Below are 20,043 nucleotides of genomic sequence, written 5' to 3'. Positions count from 1 at the left end.
AAGAAGAAAGGAAAGGAACAGTCCAAGCTTAACAGTCACAGAGAAAAGGGAGGAAGGGAGGGAGGGAGGGAGGGAGGAAGGGAGGGAGGAAGGGGAGGGAAGGGAGGGAGAAGAAAGAAAGATGGAAGCAGATACATCTTCATAAACCATCACTAAGAATCAATTTAGTCCATGGATGACAGTTAAAGTCACAGAAATACTAACTTAAAACCATTACTAACTTATAAGCAAATAAAAATGTGTAGTTTCATATGATGATCTAGGGAAGATGTTGGGTGACCACCTCCCGGGCACATGGAGCAGAAGCCAAAACTTCAAACTACTTATTACACCTGGTGTTAAATATCAGGCCTCGCTATTCTCCTGGGACTTCCTACCACATATTCCTCTTACCACTGGCACCAAGAAGGTAAAAGCGTGCACATGGATTGTAATCAACTCAGAAGTCAGGTAGAATAAAAAATATTTAAAAAAAAAAAAGCTAACAGGTTTGTAGCTGGTACAACAATGGTACAATTTCTGAAGCCAACATTTAAGTGAAGAAATTCAGGGGGGGAAATGGACTAACTTAAGCTAATATTATCCTTTGAGCTTTAACTATAAAAAGGGGAAGAAACTCAACAGGAAAACAAATTAGTAAGCCTTTTACAAGTATGCTGTTCACAAAAGACATAACACATTTAGCAAGCAAGCATTCTTACCTTGGGCAGGATCAGGTGGACCAAACTCCAGAGAGTACCGTAAAATGAAGTTATTGTTCCACACGTACAGCTGGTTATCTCTGGGGTTGTAATCCACTGCAGCAATATACTGGTACTTGTTGGGGAAGGGGACATCTACATATTCTCCTCGGTTTAATCGGGTATTGTAAATGTAATCAATTGTATTCTTGCCTGTTTCACTCTCATTGTCTTGATAAACTGACCTGACCACATAGAGGACTCCGCAGATCATAAAAGCATTTGATGCAGCACGTTTGTCATACACAGTCTCCCATGTTGCTTCAAATCGAAGAGTGTATGGATTCAGCTGGCTAATAACTATCATTCCATTGTTCTGCTCAGTGGCATAAATGACCCATAAGCCATTTTCATCAACTGCTAGGTCGATATCAGTCTTTCCTCCCCATCTGTACGGTGAGGTATCATGATAGTTGGCATAGTTAATTATGGCCTCTCCACTCTTAATTCTAGTCCTCAAGTCAAATTTCACAATATTCCTTGTTCTTTCTTTGTTAAAGAAGACAGCACCATCATATACCACAAATCCAGTACCATCTACTCGATTTGGAAGTTTATATGTTGTTGTTTGGCGACTGTTTTGGAAGTCTTCTAAAGAAGCATATTCTATTAAAGTATCAGTACGATAGGGAGTCCAGGGCATGAAATAAATTTTATCTGCAGCCTGAAGAGGGTCCTTGCACCAAGCACCTGCCTTTTGCTCAGCTTCATATATACATGGTGAGTCCACAATTGCTTTCAAGGTCCCAGGGCACACAAAAACTAACAGTCACAGAGAAAAAAACAAGAATTAAGCCAAGTTAAAAACAAATTACATAGGTAAACACAAGTTTTAAGGATCATAAGTCAAAAAAGAAAAAAAATCATTTTATTAACATTGTTTCACCAAAATTTATCCCTAATACTAATACTACACACTATCCCCCCATTCCTCAAGTTACCATAATCAACACACCAGCACACAAAGTGGGCTGGGGTTTTATTTTCACAAATATAAGCCTAAAAGTTTAAGATCTTTCATAATTGAGCTGAGAATTTACATCTTTGCTATGTGACTTTACCTGATAATTTGGTAATTTATGCTTTAAAACTTTGAGCATTGTGCATAACAGTGGACAAAGTATTTTCTTATAATCTAAACTTTGTAACCTCCCTTCCCTGGCCCACTTATGAGCCCCCAAAACCCAAAAGCAAAAGACCAAAATAAAGCAAAGAGAACAACAACAACAACAAAAAACCCCCAATGTGAAGGCTTATTCAGAACTTTTACAGAAGCTAGACTGAAAACAAAGGAGCTTCAATTGGAGAAAACAATCAGGAAATGCAATTAGGAGCAGAGGAAAAGTAAATACAGGAAAGCAGGGATGAGGCGGCCGGGAGACCCTGGAACCAGGGCATGCTATGGAGAGGGTTCTGGAATCCAGGCAAGAGGACACTTTCATAGTAAAATATCCAAGGGTGTCGGAAAGAAGAGATAAAGGGTGAAAAAGAAACAGAGAAAAGGATAGTTTCACCCCACCCCCTCCGCCGACTTCAGAATTTTTATCCCATCACACCAGATTTAGCAGTCATATAATTTCAATGTCAACAGTCGACTTCTTTAGGAGGTGCATTTATGAGAGCCTGCTGGTTGTTTTAATGTAAGGAGTGTTGTGGGGGAGGGGAGGGAGGAGGTAACATCCATAAGGCACAGAACAGGGAGCTGGGGTTCAGACTGAACATGTTATTTACCTTTTTGCTCCACTTCTATTTTAAGCATTGGAAGAAAAATAAAAAGAGTGCAAGGAAAAAAGAAAAAAGATTAAAATAAATTGACTATTAGTCTAGACTGAATTCGTAATAGATGCTAAAATATAGGAAGAATAAGAGTTGTACTATTTTGGATCAAGAGAAACACACAACAGGAAAACCTAGCAGGAGAAAGATTCTAAAGTTACATAAAAAAAAACATGGATCAATCATTTTAATAAATTAAGGAGGCATGCTGGCATGTTGCTTCACTTAGTGTACCTAATAAATAATGACACTCTTTACGAATGCATGGTATACATACTCTTGACTTTCCAAAGTCACTTGGCATCGTTATCTAGTTCTACGTTATTTATTTATTTATGCTCTAGACACAAGTGCATGCACAGGTGTGTACCATCCCATTTATCTTATCGTGTGAACTCATTATTACATTGACTAAAATTAGGTTAAGCATAACAGCAGCAAAATGTATTTATAAAAAGGACAACTCCGTCTTGGAGCTTAGGTTAAATTTAATGTATTAATATGGCAACATTTTAACATTTCTTCACATATGTTCATGTAACAAGAAATATATATAACTATGCATGCACATATTTCAATTGTTTTCTCTTATTTTCTATTTCTACTAAAATGCATCTTAATCATTAAAAAATACAATGCCTCCTTCACAGGAATACATATATTTCCCCCACCTACCCCAATGGGGATTTTGAAGGGTGGGGTAAGGTAGTGCCTTTCTTCCCCACTAATAATTAGTAAATTTAAGTATAAAAATTATATATACTTTATAGTATAAAATTCTTATTAAACTATGACATATCTCAAGCTTGTAATAATATGATTATTTTAAAAAGTAAGCAAAAATACATACAAGGAAAAAGCAAGCACAGTAGGCAAGGAGAAAAAGGAAGAAAGAATTATGGTTAGCTTATTATGACATTGTCAACCATCATCAATTTACACAGAAAGCAAGCTAGCATGCAACAACATTCATACCAAGCATTCAAAGCAAATACCTTGACTCCACAGACCCCCAGAAAAGGTAAATGCTTTCATAAAACAAACCTGATGAGTACAAGTTACATGTGAAAAAAATCCTCCCTCCAAGAAGTTCAAAGACATATATTATGTGGTTAAGGAAGGGTGCTACGTGAGATTCTCGCTGCTAAGTAGTATTCTAGTAATTACAAACCATAAAGCCCTATTTAAGATTGTACGTAGACTTTCAAGTATGTTGCCTGAATTTCATAGTGTCCAGATTAATGTCTATGCTGCTGCTTCTTTGCTTATTAAAATGCATTAGAGTGTGCTACTACTGTATCTCCAAACTGATTACTCAAAGATACTGTAGTTGCACATTTCATTAAAATATCTTGGCTTAATATTTTAAATTTTATAATAATTCATCAGGATTAAATACTGACCTCCTGAAATACCTTAGGGAGAAACATCACACGGATATTTTTTGCCATAAAAATAACATGTTCTTTTCACACTGAGTCACCACCTCCCCCCATCCAACTTGATGTATTTAACTACTTTCAGGAAACATACTTGCTCTATAAGGTGTAATTCTGACTGCATCCGGTAAAAAGAAGAAATTAAGTGTTACTGACATGAAATAGTTTTTATAAACCACTAGTCCTAAAATTACTCCTAGTGAAGAGCAATATTATACCTGCTTAGAATCAATAACGGAAGGGCGTGGTGGGAAAATGAGGATAAGAGAAATCATTAGTGTTGTGATTGCTCAGACTCTATACAGAGCTATGTTCTTTTAGGAAATGATGATTGTATTGAAATAAAATCAATAAAACATAAAGGATGAGAATAATATACTTTAAAAGATGTTATGTACTTAAAACAGAAATAAAAGAAATTCAATAAATGATGCAGAAAGTATATTTTGTTTTCCATTAATTGAAAGTAGCTGGGTTTTATCATTTGATAAATTAAAATGATAGTGCAGTTATTGAGCAAAATATTAAATAGGGAAGTCTTCATTTATGATTTGACTGGTGAACATACTGAAAAATAAACGGAATAAAATTGTACCTAATTTATAATATTGATGAAAACTGAGAATATCTAAATGTAAAGGTAAAAAAATAACTAAATAAAACCTTTGGTGATTAATAAATCAAATAATATATGGATATTTTAAACAAATGTCCTTACATTGTGATTTTTATGAAAACCCAAAGGATAGGTATGTCAAATCAGCCAATTATAATTCCTCAACCCAGAAGAATATAAAGGCATAATAAAACTAATGAAATTAGCATTCTTCATCACATGCCAAATATATACTGCAACTTGTCCTAAGAGATTGTATGAATTAATTCATAGCAATGTTTACAATTCCACAGACCAAACAAACATAAATGCATGACCCACTAACACCAGCAGAGGACTACACGGCTATGCAAGACAAGAAACTGACCCGAACAAATGAAAGCCTATATACTCTGTATCTGAAGTGACACACTATTTCATTTTGAATAATTTCATGTTTACTCATTAATAATGACATAATCAAACAGTAAGTTATTTTTATCAAATAACACTTGAAGCTAAAAGTATAATTTTTATAATTAAAGATAACTTAAAAAATAGAGTACAAAAATCAAAACCAAATTCTGCCCATAGAATATAAATTTTCAATCTGATTTTTCTCCTTTATCCTACCAAATCCTTATGAAATCTTTTAAACATATGTATTCAACTACTAACACTTCCATTAGTGATAAAGGATGTCCTGTGTACGTGTGTATCTATCTATCTATCTATCTATCTATCTATCTATCTATCTATCATCTATCTATATCTATCTATCTTTTTTGTACTTTTTCCTGAGAGAAGCAGGGGTTGGGGTGGGGTGGCAGGCAGACAGACTCCCGCATGAACCCGACCAGGATCCACCCGGCATGCCCACCAAGGGATGATGCTCTGTTCATCTGGGGCGTTGCTCCGCTGCAATCAGAGCCACTCTAACACCTGAGGTGGAGGCCATGGAGCCATCCTCAACACTTGGGCCAACTTTGCTCCAAAGGAGCCTTGGCTGCAGGAGAGGAAGGAGAGGGGGAAGGGTGGAGAAGCAGACGGGTGCTCCTCCTGTGTGCGTTGACCAGAAGTCAAACCTGGGACTTTAGGCCAATGCTCTATACCGCTGAGCCAACCAGCCAGGGCCATATCTATATTTTTGACACAGACATTATCTGGGCGAGAATATATGTTGGACTTAACACAAGTAAAACAAACAGCACTTCTAATGAACTTTGTTGAGTAAATTGATTATAAAATTTTTAAACATCATGAAAAATTTCTAAATATTTTTTAAAAGAGGAGAAAAGAGTTTGGGATATATAAGCTCCTAGAGAATTTGCTCTGGATAGAAACTGGCATAAAGCAAGATGGTAAGGGAAACATAGTAAGTATACTATTACCAGATGGTGACAATTTTTTATCAACTAAGTATAGTGTAAGGGGTATGCAAATATTACAAGTATAATAACACTATTAAAACAAGGGGAAAGTTAAAAGCTACGGGCTTAAAATAAAAGCAAGTGTTAAGGGATGGGTATTATTAACAGAACCATAAAAAACAAAAGAATTGGGGGAAAAAGGGAAAAGAGATAAAAAAAATACCTAGCCCTATGTAAGATCAGAACATTCTAAAAAGATTCTTTGCGTTATATTTTAACATTAATAAAAATCGTGCAACTGATAGTGTGTCACTACTGAACAGTATACAGAAATTATAATTATGTCAATTCTTTAGCAAGAAGTAGTTAAAAAAAAAAGCCAGACTTATTTCTGCCTTGTGCAAACATCTAGAAAGGTAACAGCAAATTAATTCCTGAGTTTTTTTTAAAGAACAAAAACTAAAAAGAACAAGATACTTCTCTGAGTATAGCTATTTGCAAGTTTAGTGCACAATGTACAATACTTCTGGAGAACTGAAAAAGTAAAAATTTTGAAAGTTAGACGTTCCAGAAGATATCCACATTTTCCTTTCTTAAACAGAGCAAGAAATAACTTAAGAGTCTGAAAATAATATTTGCTTAACACTGCTCTTGGTCTATAGACTAGTTACAGGAACAGGCTCCAGAAAGACACAATTCTTGGCAGCTCTGACTGATTCCACTGTTTGGGAATGGATGCTGTATTCCTTTTCTAATTTGAGGACAGAAACCATGCTACATTCAAGTTAAAAGTGACTTTATGGGACAAAATTTTGGTTAGCTCAAAAGAATACAATGTTCCTCTAGTGGCACAGGAGAATGAAAATCTAAGCCACCAACACTACACATGGGGAGAAGATATAAAGATCAGTGCACTCAGTAGGCTTCCAGTCCTACAAACGGTATAGAAAATACTGAAAACATAAAAAGCATCCATCTCACAGTAACACAGGAACACAGAGCAGGAATGAAAAAAGAAAAGATCATCTGTGTTTGGCCTTTAACTGATATCCAACACAAAGCCAATTTCTCAAACTGTGGGCAGAAAAGAGAGAGACGGCACCTGCACGCGATGTGTAAGAATGCATTACTACCGTATTGGACATAGTACATCCATTGGAATTTGGCCCTTTGGTCATTGAAATATTAATGGTTTGTGCATATGCATCTATCAGAACTAGCGATCTAGTTTTTGAGGTTCTGGAAAATGTAATTTCATTATTTAGTTTGAATCCATTCTATTTTTTTAGGAGGGAAAAGTATCAAAATTATCTCAAATCAATAAAATTGCTGCTAAAGAACTTTTCTTTTGAATGCCTACAAACTGAGGTGACAGAACACATTTTATTTTCAAGTTAAAAAGTAAAGAGACAAGAACATCACAAAACTAACTGGCTTATGAAAATTAAGTAATATTTTAGTTGTCTAAAATGTTCAGTGTAAGTACAGAATGCAGTTCAGAAGTGAGAATGTTGACATTAGGAGGGAAACGACACAAAACTTGAACAGGAGCTGAAGCCTGCTTCTGAAATTTCCAATTGAATTCTAAATAGCCCTTTATGGTTCTCACTCAAAATGGACATTAGGCCAAATTGAAAACAGAAATAAGTACAAGGTTTTGTTATGGCTATTTTATTCAGTGTTAAGATTCCATCACTGAAATCCGGTGGAGAAACAGTCCCTTGAGGACAAAGGAACAAAGGGGAGAGCCCTGGCCTCAGCTACTGCAATGGCAGCTTCTCCCAGGCACTCGAGTTACCACGGCAGCAGGTAGCCATTCAAGTAGCTCATGATCAAAACCAAAGTCAGTTCCTTCTTTACAAAACTGTGAGCCAAACCAATTTGTCAGCAACTGGTATCGGGCAAAAGTACAGATTTCTATCTGCCCTATTGAATAGCTAATTCAAGTTTGTTTTCTGGAAAAACACTAGCCTTAAAAGCCAAACACTTAAGAACACAGACAGACACTTGGCCAGCATCACACCATGGCTTCCTTCCACACTTCATGAAGCTAATCGGAGGCCCGAGTCTGTCAGTGCTCTGCATGCATAATGGTTTGTAGGCCATAAACATATGCTTCTTTCACATGTGTAGTCTTTCAGCATCAACGAGGAATGCTGGAGAGAGTGGAAAATGTCAATTTCATACTTACTGTAAGGGACACATTCATACTGGACTTCAAGATATTTGTATGTTCCAGGACATGGATCAGGAAATACATCTGACCCAGTAACTACTATACACTGTGTTCGATTGTTGCACCTGGGAAAAAAAAATCAAAATTGTATGACGTTATAATTTATTTGCATGTTCCTACTAAATAAATGTAATAGAGAACAGATTCATTTTTTTCTCAAGCAATTAGTGCCACAAAACAAAAAAATTCAACTGAATATCAGGTTGCTCTTCATTATTAAAGAGTTACAAAAGGCATATTCTCTGTTTTATTTTAGGGTTTTTTGTATTGTAGGTTATCACATTTTAATTTGAAGTAGAAAGAAAACAGCTAACATTTTTAACTGGAATTTTTAACATATTTAACATGTACTGAAAGAAAAATAAAATTTAAGAATTAAAATTACAACAAAAAAATGGTGCCATGACTGAACAGAAATATACAATCACAAATTGAATAGCCTGAATGTAAGGTTTGACAATATATTAAAACAAAGAAGGAGACGGGTTTTTAAGTTTATCCTCTAAATCTAGTTTTGTGTCAAGCTTTTTGTTGCAGGCACTTCCCATAGTCTTAAATCCCACATGCCATAGAACTTTTCCAGGCTAGGGCCTGCATAAATGATAGAACACTTGCAGACCATTTAGCACAGTGTCTGACACATATTAGCTAAACAGTGTTTTTACTCTTTTTATTTGATAGGTAAATGTGCTTATACTATTAATATGATATGACTGTGAACCGCAGTTCTTCCAAGTTAAGATTTCATGAAATACAACATTAAAAAGAATGTCACTGACATGATGCCTAGAATGTTGTATTTATCACTATTGGAAATATATTTGTGTTGTCAGTTATTAGAATTAAGTTAGAATTCTAGGTGAGATACTTGAAGTTGTATGAATTTATCCAAATGATCTTTTTTTATGCAAGCTTTGTAAAGGCAAGAACTATCCTTTATAAGTAATTTTTTCAGGCTTTTATTACATTTTCCCGACAATGTATAAATTAAGAAGGCAAAGTCAATAGAACAAGAGTATTATAACAAAAGTTATTTAACAACTTGAATACCAGATATTCTATAGTGCATAAAATAACCGGATTGTATAATAGTTAATAACAAATGAAAAAGCAGCCCGGTTTTTAGCACAGCAGTTAACTAAAGGGCAGTGGAAGGAGAGTTATGTCAGGCATCTTAGAGCCATTTCAATGAACAAGGTATAATATAAAACAAAAGTCTTAAATATTAAATGAATTATAACTAATATTGTGTAAATACTAAACTAATGATGACTTCACATGAGTAAGCTCGAATAGTCTACGACCTAATTTTTAAAAACATACCATACAGAATAATTTCAATGAGCATGGGTGATGGAAATGGTGCCCTGTCGCATTCTTATACAACATCATGTTTTACTCATTGTTTTGTGTTTCACATAAATTGGTTCAATCACTTGAGGAAATCTGCCAATGGTTCTCACTTTAGTGTAAATAAATTATTTTAACATGAGTCACAGAACCAATTTTATAAAACCTAAAATTCTGAACAGTCGAACAGACAGATTTAGGATTTCTCAGGTCAGTATCTAATGTTTCAATGAATGCTTTTCATCTTCTCCTTTGTTAAATTTTACAGCAAAAAGAGCTCATCGCTTTTTCGAAAATTTCTTTATCACCCAGGAACTCTCAACAATTAACCTGTTCCCCATAAAATACTGAAGTTCTTTTACTGTCTTCCTTGTAACTAACTATTCATACCTACAAGGATCCTCCCTTTATATCACCCTCACACCTTTCAGAAACAAAGTAATCTAAACTCATATAAGTTAGTTATTTATATATTCAGTATACATTTTATAACCCAACAATGTTAACTCTGCCATACCGAAAATGGTTTTTAAACATATCTAAAAGACATCCATGATAGAAATGCCATAAAATAATTCCATTTGTTAGTAAACTTTTCATATTCATCATCATCAGATGTGAGGGTGATCTGGCTGCGACATCTGTCTCCCCATTGACCGCCAGGATTGATTCGGCTGATGGACTGGCTAGGCGGGTGTCCCCTTCCTCCCTCACTGCTCCACCTGCGTCCCTCCCGAAGCTGCACGCTCAGTCGAAGAGGACGACCTTCCCGAAGAGAGGAGAGGACCGTTCTTTGGTCAAGAGTATACGAGTAGCTGCGCACCCCTGCTAGAACCTCCAAAGAAGTCTCATCATCACCATCCCCCTTGCCACAGAAGCCTTCTCTCAAACCATCAAACCAAGAACAAGGTGGGAGATAAAGGGAACTGTATTCAAGGTTGAAATGTACAAAAAGCATTAAGGACTTTGGACCAAGGGGAGTGTTGGGCAGATAAAATGTATTATGCTCACTTTGTTAAAAATGGCGCTGCCCATGTGAGGCCGTCGCCCAGGTGATATTAATGTGTGTTTAGAATCCTTGTAGCCTGGGGCTTGGTTTTGGGATTAAGCCTTTCCCACCCTTTTTGATGTGGGGTGGTACAATCCGATCATGCCTCAGAGAAGTGACTTTGTATTAGAGACTTCCCTATTTTGTATATTGGATTAGAGGTTGTGAAGCTACAATATAAAATGGGGGCAGAACGAGAGTTTGCCCCTCTTGGTTCCTGGGATGATTAGCATGAGAGAGCAGAGGGAGCAGAGCAGAGAGCAGAAAGAGGCCATGTGGCCAGGAGAAGCAGCCAAGATGGCGGAGTGCTGAGTGAGATGCCAGTTTGTGTAGAGTTTGTATCTGGGATAAGGAAGGAGATGGGGAACTGAGGAGAATAAGGCTGGTGAGCTAGAAACCTTTGATTCTAGGAAACCCAGATAAGTCAGTAGCTTTGTGAGCACTGAATGTGAGTGGGTTTTGGAACCCAGTGTGTATTTTTACTTGCCCGCCGGGTGCAAGCTAGAATTAAAGCTAATGGCCCACCAGTTTTTGGCTCCATTGTTTCTTTACCGACTGTCCGAATGCAATGCGAACCTGCATGAGCTGGGCTGCTCTGATGGTAGCTTTGGCTGCTGGCTTTACAGGGAGGAAGGATGCAGCTCAAAAGATATGGGAATTTATATGTTTTTTCAAAAATAAAAGGTACACTGAAGACTACCCAATTTTTTCCCACTAGAAGTTCAGAAGAGTAACTATGGCTTTAATATTTCTTTTATTTTACATTTTTCAATGTCACACTATGTTTACAAGAAGTATACAAGGAATAAGATATTCCTGCTTTCATTATATTTTAAAAGACCGACACCATTTATATGAAAAAAATAATTGCTCGTTTATTTTCTGATCTTTGCAGCATTAGTAACCTTACCAAATCACAGGTTCAAATAATGGTCAAAAGCAATTACCATAATTAATAATCACATTGCACAAAATACATTAAGACAGCAGATAATGGTAATTCTTCAATAATATTCTTAAGTAAAACTAAAGGTAAGGAAACTTACTAGGGTGGCTGCAAGTAAAATTATGTATACAGTATTTCTAGAATGCAATGCCTTTTAAGAAGTCAAAAATGTTCATTTTATATAACATAAATTTAAAAAATTGATCTTGAGGAAAACAGAAGATACTCAGGAGCTATAATAGTAAAGGGTCAGTAAGAAATGAAATACGTAAGTATATTAGATTTGATACCAGTACCTTGTACCATGGGAAAGAAAACCAAAGCATTTAGAGGACCAAATAATAGAAATAAAAAATACAGGCTATGTACATTCAATTATGAATGAAAGGAAACACCCATGTGAGCTGTAAGAAGGAAAATCTGAAAACTTCTTAACCAATACACTGTTGATAAGGTTGTTAAATTGGAAACTATCATTTAAAAAGATAGGGAAAGACCCTGGCCTGTTTGCTCAGTGGTAGAGCATCGGCCTGGTGTGTGGAAGTCCTGGGTTCGATTCCTGGGCAGGGCACACAGGAGAAGCGCCCATCTGCTTCTCCACCCTTCCCCTTCTCCTTTCTTTTTCTCTCTCTCTCTCCCGCAGCCAAGGCTCCACTGGAGCAAAGTTGGCCCAGGCACTGAAGATGGCTCCATGGCCACCGCCTCAGGTCCTAGAATTGCTCTGATTACAACTGAACAACGGCCCAGATGGGCAGAGCATCACCCCCTAGTGGGCATGCCGGGTGGATCCTGGTCAGGCTCATGCAGGAGTCTTGTCTCTCCACCTCTCCGCTTCTTACTTAGGGGTAGGGGGTGGGGGGGGGGGGAGAAAATAGGGAAAGAAAAAGCAATTACCTGCAAAAGCCAAGTAAATTCCCACCAACTGCTCTGTTTTAACTGTTCATTGTAACAAAAACAAGGAGGCACAACTAAGCCAATAAAGAAAGGCATTCATTTGTTTGTATTCTCAGCCATGGGCATAATTCCTGGCATACTTTTCTCCCTTTTCCCCCAAGAAAAAAGGTATCTTTATTAGTAAAGCTATGGTTGTACTAACAAAGTATAGGTATATTTTAGTACTATCATGTGAATTATGTTGAAATCTACACTTTTCTCAAACGTTAAGCATTAAAAGTATAAATGAGAACAAGGCAGAAGAGAAAAAAATAGTTTTAAACATAGGCAGCCCTTTTGATTAGGACTTGAAATACAATTAGTGTTTATCATAAAGAAAATGAATTCTAGATATACTTCAAACACTACAACTTTTTAAAATATTGACCCTATTTGATATCATATTTGTAAAGATGCACGGATGAGTTAGGGTACGTAAGCACTGGTTCTGGAACTGTGGTTGGTCCTCAGAGCAGGAGCAGCAGCATAACTGGGAATTTGTTGGAAATGCATTCTCAGGCCCAACTCAAGACCAACAGCCCCAGAATCGGGAGACTATACCCAGAAATCTGCCTTTTAACTATATCTGCAGATGATTCTGATGAATAAAAACCACTGGGTTAGAGAAAGGTGTAGGCACATTAGTAAAGTATAAATATGTATAGAAACTCATACTTTTGCTCTACAAATTTTAATAAAATACAAGTGAAACACAATCATTAAGTGATAGATACAACTTATGCAGCAACTACATAATTAAGTTTACAATGTTAATATGACTTCCTCTGCTATTTTAAAATCGTAAGAATCAAAGGTTTTAGTTTTTCTAATTTTGAGCAGGCAGTCTAGTTATTTATTAATTCCTAACGCAAGAGGTCTACCTATATAAGTACAATTTCTAGGGACATGCACATATCACATGCAAGTCCATTTTTTAACAACAGGGAGAAAATATAATCTTTTCCTAAAAATCTGCTGCCTAATCAAACTTTCTAACACTAAATAAACCTGGAAATAAATATTCATTGACAATCTGTAAAAATAAACTCTGTTCCCTGGGCAAACACTGTTAAAAATAACAATAACAAGAACAGATCACTATAGTCATTGCAAATTTTTCTATATTTAACTTTTGACTTATTTAATCAAATAAATTTAAATAGTGGCTCAACTATAGGAAGAAATAATATAATTATTTTTCAAAAGAACTCAAGAGAAATAAGGGCAGCCCTTATAAATAATGTCCAAGCAACTTCTAAAGTCTAATGTATTATTTAACACCTAGTAAATAAATGTGAAAGTATATACATATTTAGTCTCCAATTCTAAGTATTTAATCATTCTTATATTCTAATCACATTTCAAAAATTGCTAAAAGTTGGCATATATAGACAAAAGGCTTATCATTATTTCATATCACTGGGTTAAGAGCACTATCAAAAATATCACCTACATATTATTTCTACACATTATTTTAGATTTCAACTTTCTATCATATTAAATACTTCCTCTTTTACTAATCTGAAATATACAGAGTAAAACATTCATCCTGAGAATTCCATATGTAACTAAATTAAATCCAATAATAAATGCTTTGTGACCTTATCAAGTTAAAATACCAGAATAAAACTATTATTTCTGACATTAATATTCATAACTTACATTTTAATCATAAAACCCATCAACTACAACAAAGAAAATCCTTAATCCTGCTTTATAGGCCATAAAACTGTTTAAATAGTACAAAAAGACTGAATTTTTAAAATTACTTTTGAAATTCATTCCATAAGTCTTTCTACTCTAAATAAGAAAAAAAAAAATTTCCATCATGAAGGCAGATGTACATCTCAAAAACTGAAGAAAATATAACCAAACAATTTTGGAGATTAATAGTTACTAACTGACTTCCTATGCACAAAGGAATAGAAATATATTTACTTATTAGCAAAATTTAGAGTATGTTATTTAAAGTCAGTGATATTGTCCAGGTTTGTGCAAAATATATAAGGAAAAAGTACTTCAAGGAATATCTATGGAATCTCTCAATCAACACAATTAGGAGATGGTAAAAAGTTAAAATGTAATATTAAAATACTATACTGCAGTTTATCTTTCAGATATAATCAGTGTCCTCGGGTGTCAGTATTAACTTTTAAGAAAGGCAACCACACATTTTATGAAAATAAGATAAATATTGCCAAGAAAAACATGTAATTAATGAAGATATTTTATAAATTTATAAAATCATTAATTTACATATTCATATATGAAATTTACTTAGAAATTACCATGCATAGAGTAACAGCAGTACAGTATTTTAAAGGAACATTATTTTTATTTTGGGAACAGTAATGCTTCATCACTAATGAAATACATATTAATGCAAACAAACTTAATATGCTGCTTTTCCTTAACCTTTTAATACTCTAAATGAAAGGAACAATGCACATGTTATTATTATCTGAGAATAAATTGTACAAAAATCAACAATGTAGCATATCACTTAACTGCAGAAGCAAAACCATTTGCTAATTGGGAAGATTAGTTTTTAAAAGCAGGCTGTAGAATCAGAAAGAAATGGGCTTTAGAATCAGAAAGTTCCATCCAGCACGCTGCTTACTTAATTGTGAGTCCATAGGCAATGTATTAAACCTTTCGACCTTAGCTTTCTCATCTGTAAAACAATGCCTTCCTTCAGAAGTTTTTCGTTCAAGTTACATAGAATAATGCAGGCCAACTCTTTGCACAATCCCTTAACAGATATGAATTGTCAAAAATAAAAAATCATTAATCACAATAACTACTCCTTTGTAGAAGATGGACACAGATTTGCAAACCTTAAAGGGGCAGAGTATTTTTATTCTCCTGTGGTTCCTACACTGTGCATGATTTCCTGTGCTCAACGTTAAAAACAGGCCGAACTATTAGTGTAAATATGTTTCTTTTCCAACTTTAATCTTAAATTGTATGATACTCAACAAACTGATTTTACTTTTCTTTTGATTATCTTATGCTCATTATTACACTTTACTAAGTGCAAAGTATGGAGATGAGATTCCATGTGTAATCTTTTGTGAGAGGTGTTTTAATCAATAGTCTTGTTCTGCTGATTAAGCAGGGGCTTCTGTTCTGGCAAGATAACATTAGTTTCCCTAGTCATGCTCCGAAAACCAATGGGTATCTTCAGCAGATCATTAGATATGCTACAATAAAGCTTTGGTACATTCTCTTTTTTTCCTTAAATTACTTCTTCACTGTCCCGTCATTCCCCGTCTCGATGGCACCACATTATTATTGCATCTCCCCTAAAACTGGCACTAAAGCTATGTCTTCAGGCCATAGGATGCCATTTTCAATTGAAGCTTCTGCTTGAAAATATAAATTAAGAAAATTTCATTATCTCCTGCCAGGGGCCATTATTCACCACAGTTCTAAGGAAGATTAAAAATTCAAAATCTACCAACTTGAACAAATACTACAGCATTCAACAGAAGAGCTCAGTATATATTCATGACAGAAACTAAAAATTAATGTTTGCTGAAATTTGGATTCATCGTCTAGAATTAGTCCAATTCTTTATTGAGTCTGTATGTTCAATGAAGACAGCTTCAATCATTTTAGTGGCATCTGTTATTTTAAAAAATCAATTATAAAATGCTATCCATAATAAGTCTGTTTCTTTCCTGAGTTACGTTCTATCTTGGTTAAAACTCACTTTTTGGAGATGAAAGAAATGTTTTTCGCCCTGGCCGGTTGGCTCAGCGGTAGAGCGTCGGCCTAGCGTGTGGAGGACCCGGGTTCGATTCCCGGCCAGGGCACATAGGAGAAGCGCCCATTTGCTTCTCCACCCCTCCGCCGCGCTTTCCTCTCTGTCTCTCTCTTCCCCTCCCGCAGCCAAGGCTCCATTGGAGCAAAGATGGCCCGGGCGCTGGGCATGGCTCTGTGGCCTCTGCCTCAGGCGCTAGAGTGGCTCTGGTCGCAATATGGCGACGCCCAGGATGGGCAGAGCATCGCCCCCTGGGGGGCAGAGCACCGCCCCTGGTGGGTGTGCCGGGTGGATCCCGGTCGGGCGCATGCGGGAGTCTGTCTGACTGTCTCTCCCTGTTTCCAGCTTCAGAAAAATGAAAAAGAAAAAAAAAAAAAAAAAAAAAGAAAGAAATGTTTTTCAAGATAGTTGGTTAGGGTATCATATGATGACACTCTTCCAAAGTGCCAACAATAAGGCGGGATGGACATTGACAGGAGTGCCCTGGAAAAGTTTAAAGCACATCCACAGGGGAGTAATATCTCCTAACTGAACAGAACATGCACGGTTGAGTTACTGCACTACAAATCCATTCTTACCAATTATAGAGAAATGATATTCATTCTGAAGCCTCAACTAAAAAATTGTTATTAAAATTTCATTATTAAATAAATTGTTGTTAAAATGATAAGTAAATTTATTTTATTCAACTACACACTAAAAATGTTTAGGAACACTACCACAAAGAGTAAAAAAGAAAAAAAAAACACGGGTACTATAAATTCTTATCTAACGTGATTACATGCATGACATGTAATCGGAATTCAGTAATTATCATTTAAATAAATGAAATAATAATGAATAGTTAACTTGGTTATTTCTGCTTGTAAATAAGCACAGTTAGTAGAAAATAAATATCAGACATCCAATTCTGTTTCAATCAGCTATACTTGATTCTCAGAGAATTCTGCCAATTTGGACATAGTTTGGTATCATGAAAGTTAATAATATAACACTTGGGAGGTAGATTTACTTAAGAACAAGAAGAAAAAGTATCATTGGCTTCCAACCACTTCTTTATAAAAACATTAGTGATTCCAAATGAACTAGGATCATAGTAGTGCAGGCATCAGAACTCGTTTTTTTTTGTTGTTCAAATTAGAGTAAATTTTTATACACATAGCAGATGACGTTAAAACATGAAAGGAAAGTCCCAATCAAATTTGATTTACTTAAGCAAAGTAATCAAATAAACCAGGGGGATATGAAAATACAGGTAACAATTATCCCCACAGATTAAAGAGGAAAACTGAGTTGAATGTTAAATCAAACCTTTTTTTTATTGTTAATAAAAAAAGAGTATGGGATATTAAATGCCTTTTCTTTAAACTATCCAAACTTCTGTAGAGCTAAGGAAAGTAGAACCTGCTTCCTTTAAATATTTATTAATGATTTGTGAGTCTAACTAATTGCAAGGTAAACATAACATTAGGAAGCTAAATGATGTGTAATTAATACGGTAAAAAAAAGAAGAGTTCTATAGTAATGTTCCCATTTGTCATGTAACTATGCTCTCATAATTTATTTGAGAATGTGTATATTCTAGAAGATTTCTATCCATCATAAAGTATTTAATTCTGTAGGCATATTAGGATATTGAACTCTCTAAGCATTACAGACTATTGTGTTATTTAAAGTATTTTAAAATAACTGAAATAAAGTTGAATTATTGAAATAAAGTTACCACTTTAGTATTATCTCTAGGAAAATACTACATCTCTAGAAAAATTTGCTTGAATATGGATACATGTATGGGTGTATAATTTGGAAAATATAATTTCTATTCCATTTCCTCTATACTGGTGTTCTTTAAAAAATTTAAATATAATCTTGGTTTTTAAAAATTAAAACTGTAATTAAATCTTTGCAACTGTTTTTTTAAAAGGTATAGAAAAAGCTGATTAATTATTTAAATAACTATAAGCAAAATTACAAAATATCTTTCTGTATTATCAATATTAAACATACCCTGTATGACTGAAAAAGCGTATACGTAACAGAAATAGAAAGCCAAATAAACATAAGGTAACCTACAGCAAGTTAATAAATGTTTAAGATTATGCCCAGAAGATTGTCATTCTGTTTTTCAATGTTGAAAACAGGAATAACATAAAAGTGACACCTTCCATATCATTTGTGTCAGAATAAAATATTGTGTAAGGAATAATAACCACAAAGTGTGTATACTATAATATTTATAGCTAAATTTGCATCTTAAAACTTAAAAATAGCCTCAAAAATTCCACATTAATTACCAAAATAAGCATTTTGAAATGGCAATGCTGATCTGCTAAGGACAGTTTTCTATGTTTTAGAAACCTTTGAAATTTCTTGCCATTTTTAGTGGACCTGAGGGTCAGTTTAATGCAAATTAGGCTTAACTCACTCAGAGTCTTATTAATCCAACACAAAATCTCTTATTTGCAAAAATGCACATTCAACATAAATGCGCTTGCTTTTATTAGCAAAATAAGAACTATTTATTTACAAAGCATGCCACTGAGACTGTTTTATTTACAGGGTCATCAGGTCTAAATGCTTAATGAAAGAAAAAAATAATAATTTAAGTGGGGAAGAAACTATAAAATATTGATATACTTTAAAAATATCACTTGTGTCCAAATTTTCAAGAACTCTGCTTTTAATAATTTAAAAGAAATTATTCTGACCTGTATCAATTAGGAGCAATAATTTTAAAAAACGTTAGCCTACTATAGTTTTCACTTGCAGAAACTATCACATTTTTAACAAGGGAAATAGGAAATCGCTATGGGATGCCCTAGTTAGATTAAATTAGCAAGAAACTTGTTACCAGAACATATAAAAGACATAGTGTAATAAGACATGACCTTGCAGAGTCTTGGAGCAATCTGTGATGTTTTTTGTTCCTCTAACCCTTGCTAATTATCTGCAAAGTAACAGACCCTTTTGTCGTGGGTTATTTTTCTTCAAATTGTGAGTGGATTTTTGGTTTCTAAATATTTAATTAATCTTGTTATGATATGAGAACTGTACACGCCAAGCATTTTGATTTTCACACTCTGTTCCTTCTAATTACTCTCAGATTTAGATTGGTCATTCCACATCTTTTCCTTTTGTAATTATTTACTTCTTAAAGATCATTTAGTGAAGAAATATTTTCACCTTTCTGGCTCTTCTTTTTCACAAATGACTTTTCTGGACCGTTCATTACCCGCTCAGAGGATTAGAGTTTGAAATAATGCAAAGAAGAGCCTATAACTAAAAGGAATTTTATAGGGCAAAACGGAGTAAACTAGATTTTTGTTGCTGCTATTTTAAATTCACCTTACAGATTACTCCCTTGGTTTGGACATGACTTTGATAAACAGAAAAATTATGCCATAAATATTTTTTCTGCCCCCCAAGATGTGTAATGGGTGTCATTTCATAAGTATTATAAATCTCTGCATATTCACAACACAAATTTCTACTCTAATTGACAGCTAATATCATTTCTGCTTTTACAGACTGTACTTTGATTACAGCACTACAACCCACGTTCACAGAACTTCCTATACAAATCAAACTGAAAGCATAGAAACAAAATCACTCAGACTTCTAGTAATATAGCTTTAAATTTTTTTCATCTATAAAATAACAAGAAAAAGTTTAACTTTTTGTTGAAATATTTGACTGGAGAAATTTTTACTTTTTATTAAAATGACTAAATTCTGTGCCTGTGTTCCTTCTTTTTTTTTTAAACAAGAGGTAAATAAGCCTATTTTTTTCTTTACCCAAAGTGAATTATTCTTATTGTAAGTTTTAGTTTAAAGTATTCTATTTT

The 20,043-nt window shown here is 34.7% G+C and overlaps 1 protein-coding gene across 11 annotated transcripts in view; it reads right to left on the bottom strand.

Moving 5' to 3' along the window:
* The window catches only part of ADGRL2 (adhesion G protein-coupled receptor L2), a 555,395-nt gene that overhangs the window by 49,923 nt on the left and 485,429 nt on the right, over positions 1-20,043 (bottom strand). For all 11 annotated transcript variants that reach the window (XM_066376638.1, XM_066376639.1, XM_066376641.1 and 8 more), the window contains 2 exons: positions 8,112-8,221; positions 702-1,502 (listed from right to left, as the gene is read on the bottom strand). In XM_066376638.1, coding sequence (XP_066232735.1) covers positions 702-1,502; positions 8,112-8,221 — 911 coding nt within the window. The remainder of the gene's footprint in view (positions 1-701; positions 1,503-8,111; positions 8,222-20,043) is intronic.

This window comes from Saccopteryx leptura, chromosome 3 (assembly GCF_036850995.1).
Source record: "Saccopteryx leptura isolate mSacLep1 chromosome 3, mSacLep1_pri_phased_curated, whole genome shotgun sequence".
NCBI lineage: Eukaryota > Metazoa > Chordata > Mammalia > Chiroptera > Emballonuridae > Saccopteryx > Saccopteryx leptura.
This window is presented reverse-complemented; position numbering and strand designations above follow the sequence as displayed.